At 46.4% G+C, this 15147-nt stretch overlaps 1 protein-coding gene across 1 annotated transcript; it reads right to left on the reverse strand.

Annotated features, from left to right (window-relative positions):
* Positions 1-10851: 10851 nt before the first annotated feature.
* On the reverse strand, positions 10852-13608 carry LOC136472535 (glycosyltransferase family 92 protein Os08g0121900-like). The gene is made up of 2 exons (XM_066470233.1): positions 13253-13608; positions 10852-12696 (listed from the first exon to the last, which is right to left on the reverse strand). Exons 1-2 carry the CDS (start codon positions 13470-13472, stop codon positions 11138-11140), a joined length of 1779 nt encoding a protein of 592 aa, XP_066326330.1. The 5' UTR covers positions 13473-13608; the 3' UTR covers positions 10852-11137.
* Between the last annotated feature and the right edge of the window lie 1539 nt (positions 13609-15147).

The following is a 15147-nucleotide window of genomic DNA, read 5'->3' on the forward strand; positions in this document are numbered from 1 at the left end:
AGACTAGTTGCAAAGAGGTTCTCTCAAGTTGAAGGTTTGGATTTTGGAGAGACCTTTGCACCGGTTGCAAGACTAGAAGCCATTCGTATCCTCCTTGCATATGCATCACATCATGACATGAAACTATATCAAATGGATGTGAAAAGTGCATTTTTAAATGGCTTTATTAATGAACTAGTCTATGTTGATCAACCTCCCGGGTTTGAAGACCCTAGATATCCTAATCATGTTTATAGGATATCAAAGGCGTTATATGGGCTTAAGCAAGCCCCACGAGCTTGGTATGAGCGCCTTCGGGACTTCCTCATTGAGAAGGGCTTCACTATTGGGAAGGTCGACACTATACTATTCACCAAGAAGCTTGATGGGCACATCTTCATTTGTCAAGTGTATGTTGATGATATCATCTTTGGATCATCAAATGAAGATTCTTGCAAAGAGTTTGGTGAATTGATATCGAAGGAGTTCGAGATGTCAATGATTAGAGAGCTTATATTCTTTCTTGGTTTTCAAGTCAAGCAAATGAGAGAAGGGATTTTCATCTCTCAAAAGAAATATACAAATGATCTTCTCAAGAGATTCAAGATGGATGAATATAAGCCAATCAAGACACCAATGCCAACTAATAAACATCTCGACCTAGATGAGGGAGGTAACACGGTTGATCAAACTCTCTACCGCTCTATGATTGGTAGCTTGTTATATTTAACCACATCTAGGCCCGACATCATGTTTAGTGTGTGTATGCGTGCTAGATTTCAAGCTAATCCTAAGGAAACTCATTTGATTGCCGTTAAAAGAATCCTTAGTTATCTTAAGCACACACCAAGCATTGGCCTTTGGTATCCCAAAGGAGCTATATTTGAATTAGTTGGCTATTCCGATTCAGATTATGCTAGTTGCAAAGTTGATAGAAAAAGCATATCTGGAGGGTGCCATTTGCTTGGTAGATCACTTGTGTCTTGGTCCTCCAAGAAACAAAATAGTATGGCTTTGTCCACCGTCGAAGCGGAATACATTACCACGGGTGCTTATTGTGCATAAATTCTTTATATGAAACAAACTTTGCTAGACTATGGTGTAGTTCTAGAAAAAGTACCTCTTTTGTGCGATAATGAAAGTGTCGTAAAACTTGCAAATAATCCGGTTCAACACTTTCGCACCAAGCACATAGATATCCGCCATTACTTTCTTAGAGAGCATGTTGCAAAGAATGATATTTCATTAGAAGGTGTAAGGACCGATGATCAATTGGAGGATATCTTCACTAAACCGTTAGATGAGGTGACTTTTTGTCGATTGCGGAATGAGCTCAATGTTCTTGATTTTAGCAACTTCTCTAGAAAATGAGCTTGTGTTGTCCTTCGCATTGCATTGTAATATACAACATGTTTAATGTTTGGTAATGCATATAGGGCTTGTCTAACATGGTTAAGATAACCGCCGAAAAGCGTGTGAAGAAGCTTAACCTTGGATCAAACTTGTCAAGCAACTAGATTTACTTTCAAGTATTGCATTGCATATGCATGAATGTTGCTTTGTCGTTTATCTTTAATTGCCCTCTTATTGCTTATTTTCTTAAAAAGAATTATAGCCTAAGGCAAAATATTTTAAAAATTTTGAGGGTTTGAGAGGTCACTCACATTAGTTCTAATTGGTGTTTATTTGGATCTTATTGGAGTTGGGACTTGATTAGGAACAGGTAGCACGAAGGACTTTGAAGATTTACTAAAAAAAGAGTGACTGGACGCTACATCGGACTCTAAAGTCCAGCGTCCGGTCAGTTCACAGGAGGTGAACTGCTGCTGAGAAGGAGTGACCGGACGCTGAAACAGTGCTTTCCCAATGTTCAGTCAGATGGCAATCCAGTGTCCGATCAAGCGAAGAAGACGAAGTCAGGATCGACCGAACTCTGGCTGTGTCCGGTCGCGATTCCAAGGGTTTTGGACCTCTCTGGAATCGACCGAACGCTGAGTGGCAGCGTCTGGTCGCTGCCATCGGAGCGTTCGGTTAGTAGAAAACGTACGGGATCCGGTTTCTTCTCTGTTTCCTTATCCATTCCATCGAGGGACCCCATATAACTGCAGTGCCGCACCGTGTTTAACCTAATCTGCTACGCCGACTTCGCCGTACTCGAGCTCACCTTTGCCCATGCCCTAGCTCCACACCACCACAGCGCCGCCCTGCTCCCGCTGCTCACGCCACCTGCACGCGCCGCTAGCCCGTGCCTACGCACCGCCACACCCTGCCTGCACTGCCGCGCCCATGCCAGCCCGTGCCTACATGCCGCCGTACCCTACCTGCACTGCCGCCGCCCGCGCCATGCTCCTGTGCCGCCACCCGAGCTATGCTCCTGTGCCACCATGCCACACCACGCTGTCTCGAGCCCACGCGCCGCCGTAGCTACGCCACCCATGCTCCCACTACCCACGCCACCTACAAGCGCCGCTAGCCCACACTGCTCCACATGCCGCCAAGGTCCCACAGCAGCAGCGCCGCTTTACCAGCACTGCCCCCATGCACCAGTGCCGACGCCATGCTTTCTGCTCCCATGCCCTAGCTCCAGCGCCCGCGCCCACGCTCGTGCCCTCACTACATTGCTCAGTCGCCAAATTTCATTGTAACCCTAACCCTAGACGTTCAGTTGCCGAACCGGTGGTTCTCCGATTCATTCCTCTTCTCGTCGATTCACCGATTCATAAGGTAGCAAGCCCTCATTTCCAAATTCATATCCATTGCTTGCTTTCTTAGGATTTCATATCTCTAGATATATTGTATTTATTTGTATATCCTATCTATTGTATCGTGCAGCGAGTCAGTGCCATTGTGGTCCCATTGGCAGTTGTTAGTTAACTCAGGGCTAAGCTCGCGAGTACTGATCGAGGCCAAGCCTCGGAAGTGATAATTGATAGTTGATTCTTGTTAGGGCAGTTGTTCTTTATAGCTTCATTAGATGGCTCATGTCAAGAATGTCGGAGGAGGTCCCGATGATGAGGATCTGAGGCCCCCGCCTCGCCAGCCTATAGATACAAAAGGCAAAGCGACAAAGAAGCTAGCAATAAGGAAGCACAAGTACCCTGATGCAGATACAGCGAGAGCAGCCGTAGTTGTAGAGGCCGCAGAGTGCGCAGAGAGAGGAGGTGCTTGGAGTGGGTTGTTATTGTAGATCAGCTCTCTCCATCTACGAGGGCTGCACTTGAGCAGGTTGAGCGCTATCATGGTGGTCCAGCTAGGACTGTCATGGTTGGAGGGCGATGTGCTGCTATTGATGAGAGTCAGTCTTAGGGGGAGTCACAGCAGCAGCCACAGCCAGCAGAGCAGACTCAGGAGGGAGAGCAGGCCAAGGAAATAGAGCAGGCACCTCAGCCACTGTTTCACCGCTCTGGTCGTACCCGTGCTCCAGTCACACCAAGGTCAGAGACATAGTGGAGGGGTTCTCGTCCACCGCCTAGACCACAAGGTCCACCTCCTATGACTCACTTGGATTTGAGGGCCACCATAGCCAAGCAGGTTCAGCAACTTAGATTTGTGGACTTTGAGCAGTGGTTTCCACCGAGGAGGGATGAGCGTGCTTCAAAGGGTTTCTACACACCTCTGCAGGAAGATTTTTATAATGCATATCTTAATAGTGGGGCAGTATTTAGATCTCAGAGGGTGTGTAACATTGAGACCATTGTAGCAGCAGCTGGAGAGCATATTCGCCCTTACCAAGCTTACCTGCCAGGGCTGACAGATTTACTTGGATGGACAAGCTTATATGTTCCATCTTGGGTCCGTTAGTTCTATGCTACACTCTGGATTGACCTGCAGCACAGATTTATACATTTTGCATTTAGAGGTAGAGATTATAGGCTGACGAGCACAAGGGTCAGAGAGATACTCAGACTTTAGGAGCAGCCCATCCGGCTATATGAGGTTTGCTATGAACAAACAGCATCTCCCAGATGCCCTCATGGCGGTTTTGTGCCCCCTACAGATCTAGTCCGCTAGTGTTTCACAGAGCCTTTTGATGAGGGGTCGAGCAGGACACCCAGTGATCTCACTCCTACTAGTAGAGTGCTTGATGCCATTATGAGGAGGACACTGCTTCCGAGGATGGGGTATCATGAGGGCTTGACTCGCATACAGCTATGGCTACTGAACTCTTTGATGTAGCAGACTGTGTTTGACATTTGGGATCTCCTTCTATCAGAGATGGAGGATACTATTGCAGAGCGGTTTAGGGGGCACAAGCAGCTGTCATATGCTCATTGGATTACATTCCTAATCCATAGGGCAGTTACTGTGAGGCCACCAAAGATGCTGGTAGAGTATAGTGGTGCTACTATAGAGTTCCCTGCATAGAACATGACTTAGATGATCCATCATAGTGCAGTGAGGACACCCAACCAGCCGAGCCGACGTCCAGAGGTGCCAGAGACTATAGCTCAATAGGATGAGACCATCAGGGGCATAGCAGCTATAGAGGAGGAGGAGCTTGATGCTCAGTAGAAGGATATTGTCATGAGCGACCCCAGTGACAGCTCAGATGATGACTATCAGCCTATTCCTTAGATGCCTACACGATGACATGACCATGAGGCCAGTAGCTCCAGTTTAGCTCCACCTGCACCGTAGACAGACCCCGCTCTACTTGCCATACTTGAGTAGATGAGGTAGGATCAGGCTCGCCAGGCTCAGGAGACAACTACCACATTTGCACAATTCCAAACTAGGTAGGATGAGTTCCAGCGATAGCAGCAGGCGATCCAGCAGCAGCAGCATGCTATACAGCAGCAGTAGCAGTAGGCCATGCATCAACAATAGCTTCTCATGCAGCAGCAGCTACTTAGGTTTATGCAGCATGTTGTGACAGCTATTGGGGCTCCATCGCCACAGCCTTCGCCCCAGCTTGGTCAGCCTGCCACCACTTCTATGACTCTAGCTTTACAGCCCAGTAGGCTTTAGAGTCAGGGACCGCTAGTGCCATAGTTTCCTTCACCTATAGAGCAGGTGTCCTAGTGGTTTGCTTCGCCAGCCCCAGCCCCGTAGTTCACTCCTCTTCATATGGGCTTTACTCTGCCTCAGAGTTCATCAGTGCTCACCCTAGTTTCCAAGAGCCTTGGTGCTTCATTCAGTGAGTTGACAGGGTAGCCTACTCCGCCAGAGCTACATATCCCAGGTCCTTCCATAGTTGCACCTATTATCGGGACTACAGAGACGCTCCCTTTGTCAGTTGCATCATCAGAGCAGGCAGCGCTAGTTATAGATCTGACCAGACCGCTTCAGCATCGCTTCTAGCTATAGAGGGTCAAACTGCTCAGAGCTCAGGATCAGATGATGATGGCACATAGTTCCAGCTCGCTCCTCGTACCTCAGCGCCTGACTCATCCGCTATAGCCCTATCGACCGACCCTTAGGTTTTGGTGTTTGACTCCAAAGGGGAAGAGGGATCGAGTATGTTAGCCTTAGGGGGAGCGATACTTTTAGGAGGAGTCTATCTATTAGCTTATAGATTATCTATTACATTTGGCTTTTTATGTGTGATACACTATTATGCATTTATGTGTGTTTACTTTTATATATCAAACTATATTTATGTGATAGTGATATCTACGTGATCGTGATATTTGACATGTGTGCTCTCTACTTTGAATCTTTTATATGTCATATCACTTGTGTTATGCTCATTTGCTTTGCTTCTACTTTTTACTCCGATGCAAATGAGATTTATTACTTGTACTCATGCTTATTTCATATCTTTTGAGTACATCATGTTGCCTTGGGTCATATAAGCTTGCCTAATTCTTTTGTTCTTATTGCTAAAAGCTTATATGATCTAAGCATGTTAAAAACCTCAACTCTTTCACATACTCGAGGTAGTATTATCATCAATCAGCAAAAAGGGAGAGATTGAAAGCATCTAGGCCCCTAGTTGGATTTCGGTGATTAATGACAATACATGATTACTGTGACTAACATGTGTTTTGCAGAGGCAATTAAGTTAGGTCATGTTAATGGAGATCGATTGGGCTATCATGGTGGTCATGCCCCTACGATGGAAATTGTTTTGATTTTCAAAGGATGGACGACAAGGTTAAGGATGGACTAGTTCTATTGATTTTCAAAGGATGGACGATAAGGTTAAGGATGGACTAGTTCTAAGTGTCGATTGGAGTTGAAGAGACACTTAGAGTAGTTTAAGACTTGATTTTTCCTTTGGCCATACTATTAAGGGGGGTATGGATGGGTAGCTTGACCTATGTGAGTCTAGTGGGTTAGGTGTGGTGCACACTTGCTAAATCTAGCACTAGGTAGCTCCTAAAAAGCCCTTAGACCTATTGAAGCAAACTTCATTCATATATGACCGATTAGTTCATTTGATCAAAGTGAAATCGTCTGGTGCGACCGGACGCTGAGAGGTGAAGTGACCAGACGCTGGGTCCCAGCGTCCGATCGACTCCAGTAAGGTTCCAGAGAGGGAAAATCATGACCGAACGCTGTCCAGCGTCCGGTCACTACTTAAACATTGGAGTTCGGGGAGAACTGACCGGAGCGCCCGGTCACCCCGCAGAGGCACATAACGGTTCGTTTTTCAGCCATGGTTATAAATACTTCCTCCATTCGTGTGTGGGAGTACTTTTGCTTATTCCAACAGCTGAGAAACACCTTTAAGAGTGTCAATAAGAGCAAGGTCTTAGTGAGATGATTGAGATTTGAGAATCACAAAGAGAGCCCTCATTAGTGAGATCAAGAGTAGCAAAGTGTGCATCCACCCTTCTCATTAGGCTTGTCGTGGTCAAGTGAGAGTTCGTGCTTGTTACTCTTGATGATCACCATCACCTAGACGGCTTAATGGTGATTGGGAGCTTAGTGATCATCCGACGAAGCTTGTGGATGACCCAACTCAAGTTGTGAGCGGTTGTGGGTGATTCACCGTGATGGAGTGTCAAAGAATTAACCCATAGAGAGCACTTAATCCTTACGCGGATCAAGAGGGAGCTACACCCTTGCGCGGGTGCTGCAACGAGGACTAGTGGGGAGTGGCGACTCTCCGATACCTCGGCAAAACATCGCCGCGTTCCTCCTCTCTTTACTTTGAGCATTTACTTTGAGCAATTCAATTCTTGTCATTTACATTCATAGAATTGTCATGCTAGAGTAGGATTGAAACATAGGTTGCTAAACTTTTGTGCGATAGATCAATAGAAATACTTTCTAGGCACAAGGGGTTAATTGGGCTAACCGTATGACTTAATTATTGCAAAGAAATTTAGAATTAGCCCAATTCACCCCCCTCTTGGACATCTTGATCCTTTCACAAGCTCCTGACTAAAATCATCTGCCGTCAGTAGATTTATTTAGACTAAATCTAATCAAATTAGATCTAGTAAATGAGAGATGGATCCTCTCTCCTTGTCACCGGCGGATTCTCTAGAGAGAAAGAAGAGAGAACCTAAGCGGCGGCAAGAAGACCCTGAAAGGGGTGACGGGGCAGGGACGACTGGTCAATGTCGTGTTTATTTGGTATTATAACTACATTCAAATGAGTAATCAATGATGATAAAAAATCAAAATCCAGAGGGCATAACAAGAACACACGTGTCATGATTCCTTTTCTCGAAAATGGCCATCCGAGCCAAATTGTACGTCTTGCACAAGACATATCGAGCCTCTAATGCAGGGTATCCCTAAATTGTAGATTTGGAAATCGATACATAGCTCCTGGTTAAAGGGCACGCATTCACACACTCATCTTCCCACTCACCGTGCTGAGCTTCTCGCTGCTGCGCCTCGTCGACCTTTGAGTTCGGCGTGCACCGGACTTGAAGAGAGCGGGATCTCCGAAACCACTGCCGCGAGACTCCTGCACGGGGCGGCAATCAGGTTTTTGGGCAGCGTCTACACGCGACCGCTTGGTGATCTGCAATATCTACTTCAACACGTTCGACTACGTTCTGCGCGGGATTATTGAGTAATTTCCTTGCGTAATCCTGTTCTAGTCAGTATATTGACTGTTTACTTGTGTTATATGCTTGCATCATTTTTTATCTATGAGTTTTTCCTCCAAATAAAATCTGGAATGTATTTTAGGCACATATTTCCAACACTCGCTGTATATCGAGATTGTGCTCTAGATAAAAGGTCAAAGTATATATCTAGAAAAGTCAAAATTACTTCTAGGGTGTGTTTAGTTATCTCATAATCCAAATTTTGGCACTATACAAAAAGAAGATTTTCCGTCACATCAAACTTGCGGTACATGCATGGAGTACTAAATGTTGACGAAATCAAAAACTAATTACACAGTTTGGTTGTACTTTGCGAGACGAACGTTTTGAGCCTAATTAGTCAACGATTGGACAATTATTACCAAATACAAACGAAATGCTACAGTGTGATACATGAATTTCGGCGGCGCCATGTTTGGGCAACTAAACGAGGGCCTAAATGGAAACACAAAGGAAGTACTGTAGTAATTTTTATCTGACGCACGCTAGTCAGGCGAGGCACCAACAACAAGTCGCCGGCAGCCCGGCATCCAGCACTTCTCGGATCCAATGACGGCCGCCATCTGATCTGGTCAGCAGGTCATTACTCTCTTGGATCCAACGTGCGCCTCGGGCCTCGCCACGACTTGCATGCCATTGCCATCGGCGACTCGGTGCTCTGCTCGATCAGCTGGTCCTCGGTGGTGTGCTATGGTGTGACCCATACCCACACCGGAATGCAATTTGCGGTCTCGTTTCGATGCCAGCTACTACTAAACTTTTCCTTTTTTTTTTCTTTTCTGTACGTACAAAAAAATCATTTTTAGACGATTCAGGCCACGAGGTTGTCAGCGACTCGCAAGCAGCAATCGATGGTACTGAAATGAGTACCAGATGCTTCCGACTCAACTTCCAAAAAGTTGCTACAGTATCTGTCACATCGAATATTTGCGGCCCGTGCATGGAGCATTAAATGTAGACGAAAAGAAAAACTAATTGCACAGTTTGGTGGAAAATTGTGAGACGAACATTTTAAGCCTAATTAGTTCATGTTTGAACACTATTTGCCAAATAAAAACGAACGTGCTACAGTAGCCCCAAAATCCAAATTCCTCCCACTAAACCCAGCCTTTGTCAGACAGGAAGAATCCATGTGCAGATCTGGCTGCAGATACCCGCGTCAAAAGAGCTGCAATATGCAGGAGGAAGAAGCCAGTGAAAGGACACACGGATCTGCAGCAGTTCTGCCTGCCCCGTATCATGAACACAGGCCTGTCCAGTTGTACGATGTGCTCCTTATGTAAAAGAATGCAATTAACGCTTTTTAAAAAGTCAAACCATTTAAATTTTGACTAAAGTTATATAAAAAAGTATTAATATTTATGATACAAAATAAATATAGTTATAGAATATATTTTTATAATAATTTTATTTGGATACGTAAATGCTAATACCATAAAGTATAAACTTAGTCAAAGTAAAGCTAATTTAACTAACACAGATTTCATGATTGCAATTTTTTTTTTTGACGGAGGGAGTACAACGCTAGGAGGGGCCGGCCGCTCTGCATCCCAGCCAGCAATGTCTCATGATCCCTCCAACATGCAGAGATACTATGCAGCTGGGCTGGCTGTGGCACATTGCAACAGAAGCTGAGCTAATCAAGCACAGTTGAAAGATTTTAAGGTTTGAATAGTGGAGGAGCATTTTCAGAAGTTGTTATGGCATGATGTGCCATGCCAGAGGCTGAGGGACAACGAAAGGTGTGCCAGCCTACAATTCAGGCCTCCTGTCCAACGCAAGAACCTTCCAAGCCTCCAACCAGGCAAAAGTACCCGGTTATCATGGCAGCTCATGTGTCTACCTCTACAGACAAACATACATGCATTTTATTGTATCATTCACCATTATTTTTCATCCATGCATGTGGACGTTATTTTATTTTCAGCCCTAGTATATATATAAATACTGTTCTGACGTGGTACCAAACTGCAGCTCAGATTTGTAGTTTACTCTACAAGCCACGCTCACCTGTTTCGGCGCCATCTTCAGATGGCAATATCACCAGAAGGCACCACCAACCCGGTGCACTGCACACACTTGTGCCAGCTTTTGTATTGTGGCCCATAGTTTTCCTTGATTACTACAGATAAACTAGCATCAGGAACAAGGGGTGGGTCTCAGAATAGGATACTGCAAAGGCTGTGCCTGTTTGCTTCCCCTTGCTTTTGACTCCAGTATGATAAGCCTGTCCCTGATAAACCTAGGAATAGTGGTACAAAAAAGGAACTGGGACCTTGATCCAGTCCAGGCAATGCCACCCTGTCATCGGACTTTAGATGATAAAGTAAAGATCAATGCTGCACCAAAATAGAAGACTAGGTTTTATCTAGCCTCATAGCCTGTGCTTATCTAACATCTCTGTGTCAGGTTTTGTGGGCTAACGGTTGAAAGCTCAGTGACCAAAGATGGGGAAGAAAACAATGGTTATGAGAGTGATCTGGAGGTTGGTCTGGTTCTTTCCTTTTCCTTCTAAACATGCTGATTTGATGCAAGAGGATGCTTTTCCCAGCGCTACAAGTTACAGATAAAGATGCTGAACATAAAGTTGCCATTATGTAAATGTAAAGTGAAAAAACAGCAAAAGCACAATGTTCTGTGTGGTTTTTCACTGAGGGGACAAATATTCTTTCAGGATCAGGACCACTACTACAGCAAGGTGCAAGGAAGGTGCACCATCCTTTTCTTCATCACAAACTACAAGCTTGTTCTTACAGAATTCAGTGTAGTTTCCTCCAGAAAAAAAAAAGTTCACAATCGCAGAGTTGGTGACAATATCTATTGAGGTATGAGAGCATTCGGCAATGTAAAAAATCAGAAGAAGAAAGAAAGTCAAGTAGTCATCCTATTCATTCCCTCTTTCATCAAGAAAACTTACAGTGAACGTGCTACCTATCTTTATCTACATCCTACAAAAGAATCCTTTCCTTAGATATGTAAAAAAAAAATGGATGGCTCTACGAGAAATAAGAACAGGAAAAGAAAACCTGAAGGCTAAATTTACCAAAGAGCAAATCACTCTTCTACCTAACTCTTTTTTGTGTTTCTTTCCCTGTCTGTGTATACCCATGATCTACCATGGATCAAATACAATGTTTACCCATGATCTACCATGGAAGACTTCCAGTGGCTGGATCTGTGAATGCTTTATGCACAAAATCTTTAAGACCGGTATCAAATACTTCACAGAACCGACGTGGCCAATCCTCTGGTTCCACCGGCTTAGTCCCCAATCCTGGTGCCCTGTCCCTGGATCCAACGTTCTCCTCGTCCTTCCAATCAGCAACATAGGTCGCTACACGCCCAGAAAACTTATCCTTGAACACCTCCCAAACTTGATACTTGTAATGGTTGATGAGCATCGTACCCTGACCAATGTTCACATACCTCACCCCTTCTTTCAGATGGAAGTGGTGCACCACATTGATGAGTGATGGGTTTAGTGTGTCCGGCCTGACAATTGACTTGTGGCGCTCCGGTGCAGCAAGCCTGCAGGTGTAACCTGTTGTAACGCCTTTCTTGGGAATTTTAGTCCGACCTGAGGGACCAAAGCTGTGGCATGCCGTCCTGAGCTCGCCGATCCGTGGCCTGTTTGAGTAGTTCTGGAGAATATTTGGAAGAGTCTGGTTGCCAGGGAAGTGCAAGAACTCGTCGATGTCGATGAACCCCACCCACTCACAGTTCTCTCGGGCCCTGAGAGCACAATGTGCAAAACCAGCCTCCTGAGACTTCATCCATGGCCACAGATGGCGTGTCACATTGTACCTTGATTGATCCATGGTACCGAGGACCTGCTCAGTGTCATCATCACTGTTGTTGTCGTAGATGAACCACCGCTCCACACCGATATGCGAGTGGTAGATGATCCATTCTCGGAGGAACCTTGCCTGGTTGCGAAGCATGGTGCATACACACATTGAATGTGCCTTTTGCCGCCGATGTCTGTTATACCGAGGAAGTGGCTCAGGTTCAGCTATTGATGGCAGCGTAGAGTCCCTCTGGCCTTTCGTCCTGATGGAGACCAACATAGGCTTGTCATCACTGTCTCCATTGCGATTGGGATTAGTTGTCATCCTGAGATACCGGCGAATGCGAACTGGTGTCACACACCGGAAAATCTCTTGTGCAGCCGAAATCACAGGGGATGTGAGCACATGCTTTGGCTTTGACAGGTCACGGCCAAAGACGCACTGATACCTCGATGACACACCCAGACGGCCTGGCCGGAGGTTCATCCCCTTGGCGAACACAATGGTGGAGTTGTCCCTGCTGTCAACAAGTGCAGTATACACAAGCCTGTCCCATTGTAGCGGCGCCACCGGGGGTGACAGGGACAGGGACAGAGAGACATCCACACCAGATGGCTCGGCAGGGCAATGGACGAGGCTGGGTCCATCTGGCAAGGAGGCGGCCGAGAGGGGTGGTCGGCGCAGCTCCGAGGAGTTGGCAGGGGAGTACAAGCACTCAAACCGCTCAGTAGCTGGCAGCGACGACCCGTCCTTGAGGATCAGGAGAACACGATCCGGGAAGGCAACCGCGTGCTGGATTTGGACTGACGGCAACACGGTGTCAGCGCTGCTGCCAGTTTCCTGCGCTCTGGCATCAGAGGAAATGGCGTTCAGGGTCGCCGACGGCCACGCGGTCCTGAGCACCGGCCGGAATGATGCTGCATCAGTGAGAAGAACATCAGCACCTCGTGTAGAGAAGAAACAAACCAAGCGGATTCAGCATGCTTGAATTCAGAAACACCAACAAACACATTCTTCATGTGATGGTGTGAGCTTTTCCTGTTCTAGTAAAAATCAGTCAAAAGCAAACGCCATCACTAGTATAATGTATTCACTTGCTAACGTTCCAACCCAGGTGCCACTGGCGCGTTTCCAATGAAATAATTAACTAACGGACAGAATCCAAGGAGAAAAATTGCAATTTTCCCGGGAGTTGTAAGACCCCTCAGATCTACCGCAACGCCCCCACAAAAAAAAGGAACCGACTTTTTCCTCACCTTCCCAACAACGAACACCAAACACATACCAAAATTGTATCTAAAAATGAGAACTTTCTCCCCCCAAATCATTGTTAATCCCACCACGCTCGAAGCACACGATTCTCGTGACAGTACAATTCCGGCGACCCACCTAAACCCCACCTAAGATCCAATAATTCACGCCAGGAGAAGGCAGACAATCCAGTGAGGAGGCAAATGGGGAAGGAAAGCTCACCTCCAATGACGTGCACGCCGCCGAGGACGACTACGCCAGCGCACAGGAACGCGAAGAGCGCCGCGAAGACACGCCGCTGTGGCGCCGCCGCCGCCGCCGACGGCGACCGGTGGCCCCTGGCTGCAGGGGAACCCCCGCCGCCGCCGCCACTTCCTGCCGCTACAGTAACCTTACAGCTCCCGAGCCTGCTCAGCTTCCTCTCCTTCGCCGACATCGCCATCGCCGGCGCCGGTCACAACCGCCGCTCCCGGTCCGGCAGCAGCCCAGATCCCCAAGCGGCGGCGGCAGCGAGCCTCACAGGCCACACCATCCGCAAACGCGCTACGGGGAGTCGTGGAGCATCGGCGCCCCGCCAATATCTCGACGGGTGGTTGCCGTGGACGAGGAAGAGGAAGAGGAAGAGGAAGAGGAAGAGGCGAAGCGAAGCGGCGGCCGGCGAATCCGAAGCGGTGGTTGCGTTCTGGCTGTGCTTTGCCGACCGACTCCTGCTGCTGCAGTGTCTGCTGGGCAACCGGCGCGTTTATAGCCGCGGCCACGCCTCTGACCGGTGGGCCAGCACGTCCCTCCTGGGCCCACGCGTCGGTGGGGTGAGGCCGGCCGCGAAGCGCGGTCGTGCGGCGCGTGGCTGCCTGGCTGGGAATGTCGTGTGGGCCCGTTGGGACAGTGCGCCAGTGACAGGTGGGGTCGGTTCTAACGGCACGGGACGTCGGGCCAATGGAGCGGCGGGTTCGCTGGGGTGGTTATTTCATTGGGACGTGCTGTATGACAGTGGGGTCAACATGTATGGGTCCACCATGTCAGTTGCTGAAGTGGGGATGGGTGTTGGTGTCATGTGATTTGGATGGAACAGCAATAATTGGTGTGCACATGGGGGAAAGGTGTTATTCTGTAAATTCTGCCTGTCCATTGGGGGAATTTATCTACTCATGAATATAACTAGTAATATATATAACAGCAAGGTTTTCTTTTCATTCCCATTCACTTTGTTGCTCTGCTTTAATGCAATTAGAGAGTAGAGACAAGAAACAATAATGGAAGAATAAAAAAAAGGCAGATTTGGCAGGGCATGGAAAGAGAATGCTAGCAAAGCATGAATATATTTCCCAAAAAAACGCAAATTGCATGAATATATATTATTATATATATCTGATTCATGTATCTGAATTTTTTAATGCAAAATAAGTACCTGGTTTCACAGCATGTTTTTGAACTTTAGATCCTCACAAAATTACTGGACACCTATTTTACCATTTAATTTGAGAATGTCAGGTTTAGTTTGTAGCAGTGTTCTACTTCTGTATCAGTTGATGGCTAATTCGCTTTCATTATATATTTTCGATATGCATATACATATGCATGAATGTGTCATGTTTTTAACTTTTTATTGGCTACTACATCGGAGGAGCATCTCGATGAGGAAAGTTGGTACGTGTTAGATTTGTGGTCACAAGAATTCTTCATTCGGACCATATTATGGCCCTACTTGATTGAAATGTTTTTTGGCATTTTCATAAGCACGTGAAACCTTTGGTACCTTTCCTCTTCATGCCAAAAGCTAGTATCTGATTGTAATTCCATTGAATTCGAGTTAGTCAAATTAGTGTATCAGATTAATTCACATCTCATAGCTAAGGGGCGGAGCTGGGCTATCTGGCAACAATGGAATTTTCACATCCAAGAGTTAACTTACTTCGAGACGGAACAAGACAAATAATCATACTTATTAGTACAGCAATGCCTTTTTATTCTAGATCCACCCCAGAATTCCGCTCTTAAATATTTTTAATTTGAAATATAAATGTTTGTAGCTGTTTTAAAGGCATTAAATAAGCAGATCCCCATACTGCTACATCAAAGAGAGAAATATAAATTTGCCCTTTGGGTTGATCTAGGAA

The sequence above is a fragment of the Miscanthus floridulus genome, chromosome 8 (genome assembly GCF_019320115.1).
Source record: "Miscanthus floridulus cultivar M001 chromosome 8, ASM1932011v1, whole genome shotgun sequence".
NCBI lineage: Eukaryota > Viridiplantae > Streptophyta > Magnoliopsida > Poales > Poaceae > Miscanthus > Miscanthus floridulus.

Excerpts from the sequence above, each read along its gene's own strand:
- LOC136472535 (XM_066470233.1), bottom strand. The coding sequence starts at position 13,472 with ATGGCGATGTCGGCGAAGGAGAGGAAGCTGAGCAGGCTCGGGAGCTGT. Across the intron at positions 12,697-13,252 it reads CGGCGTGCACGTCATTGGAG|CATCATTCCGGCCGGTGCTC; the intron begins GTGAGCTTTCCT and ends TCACTGATGCAG.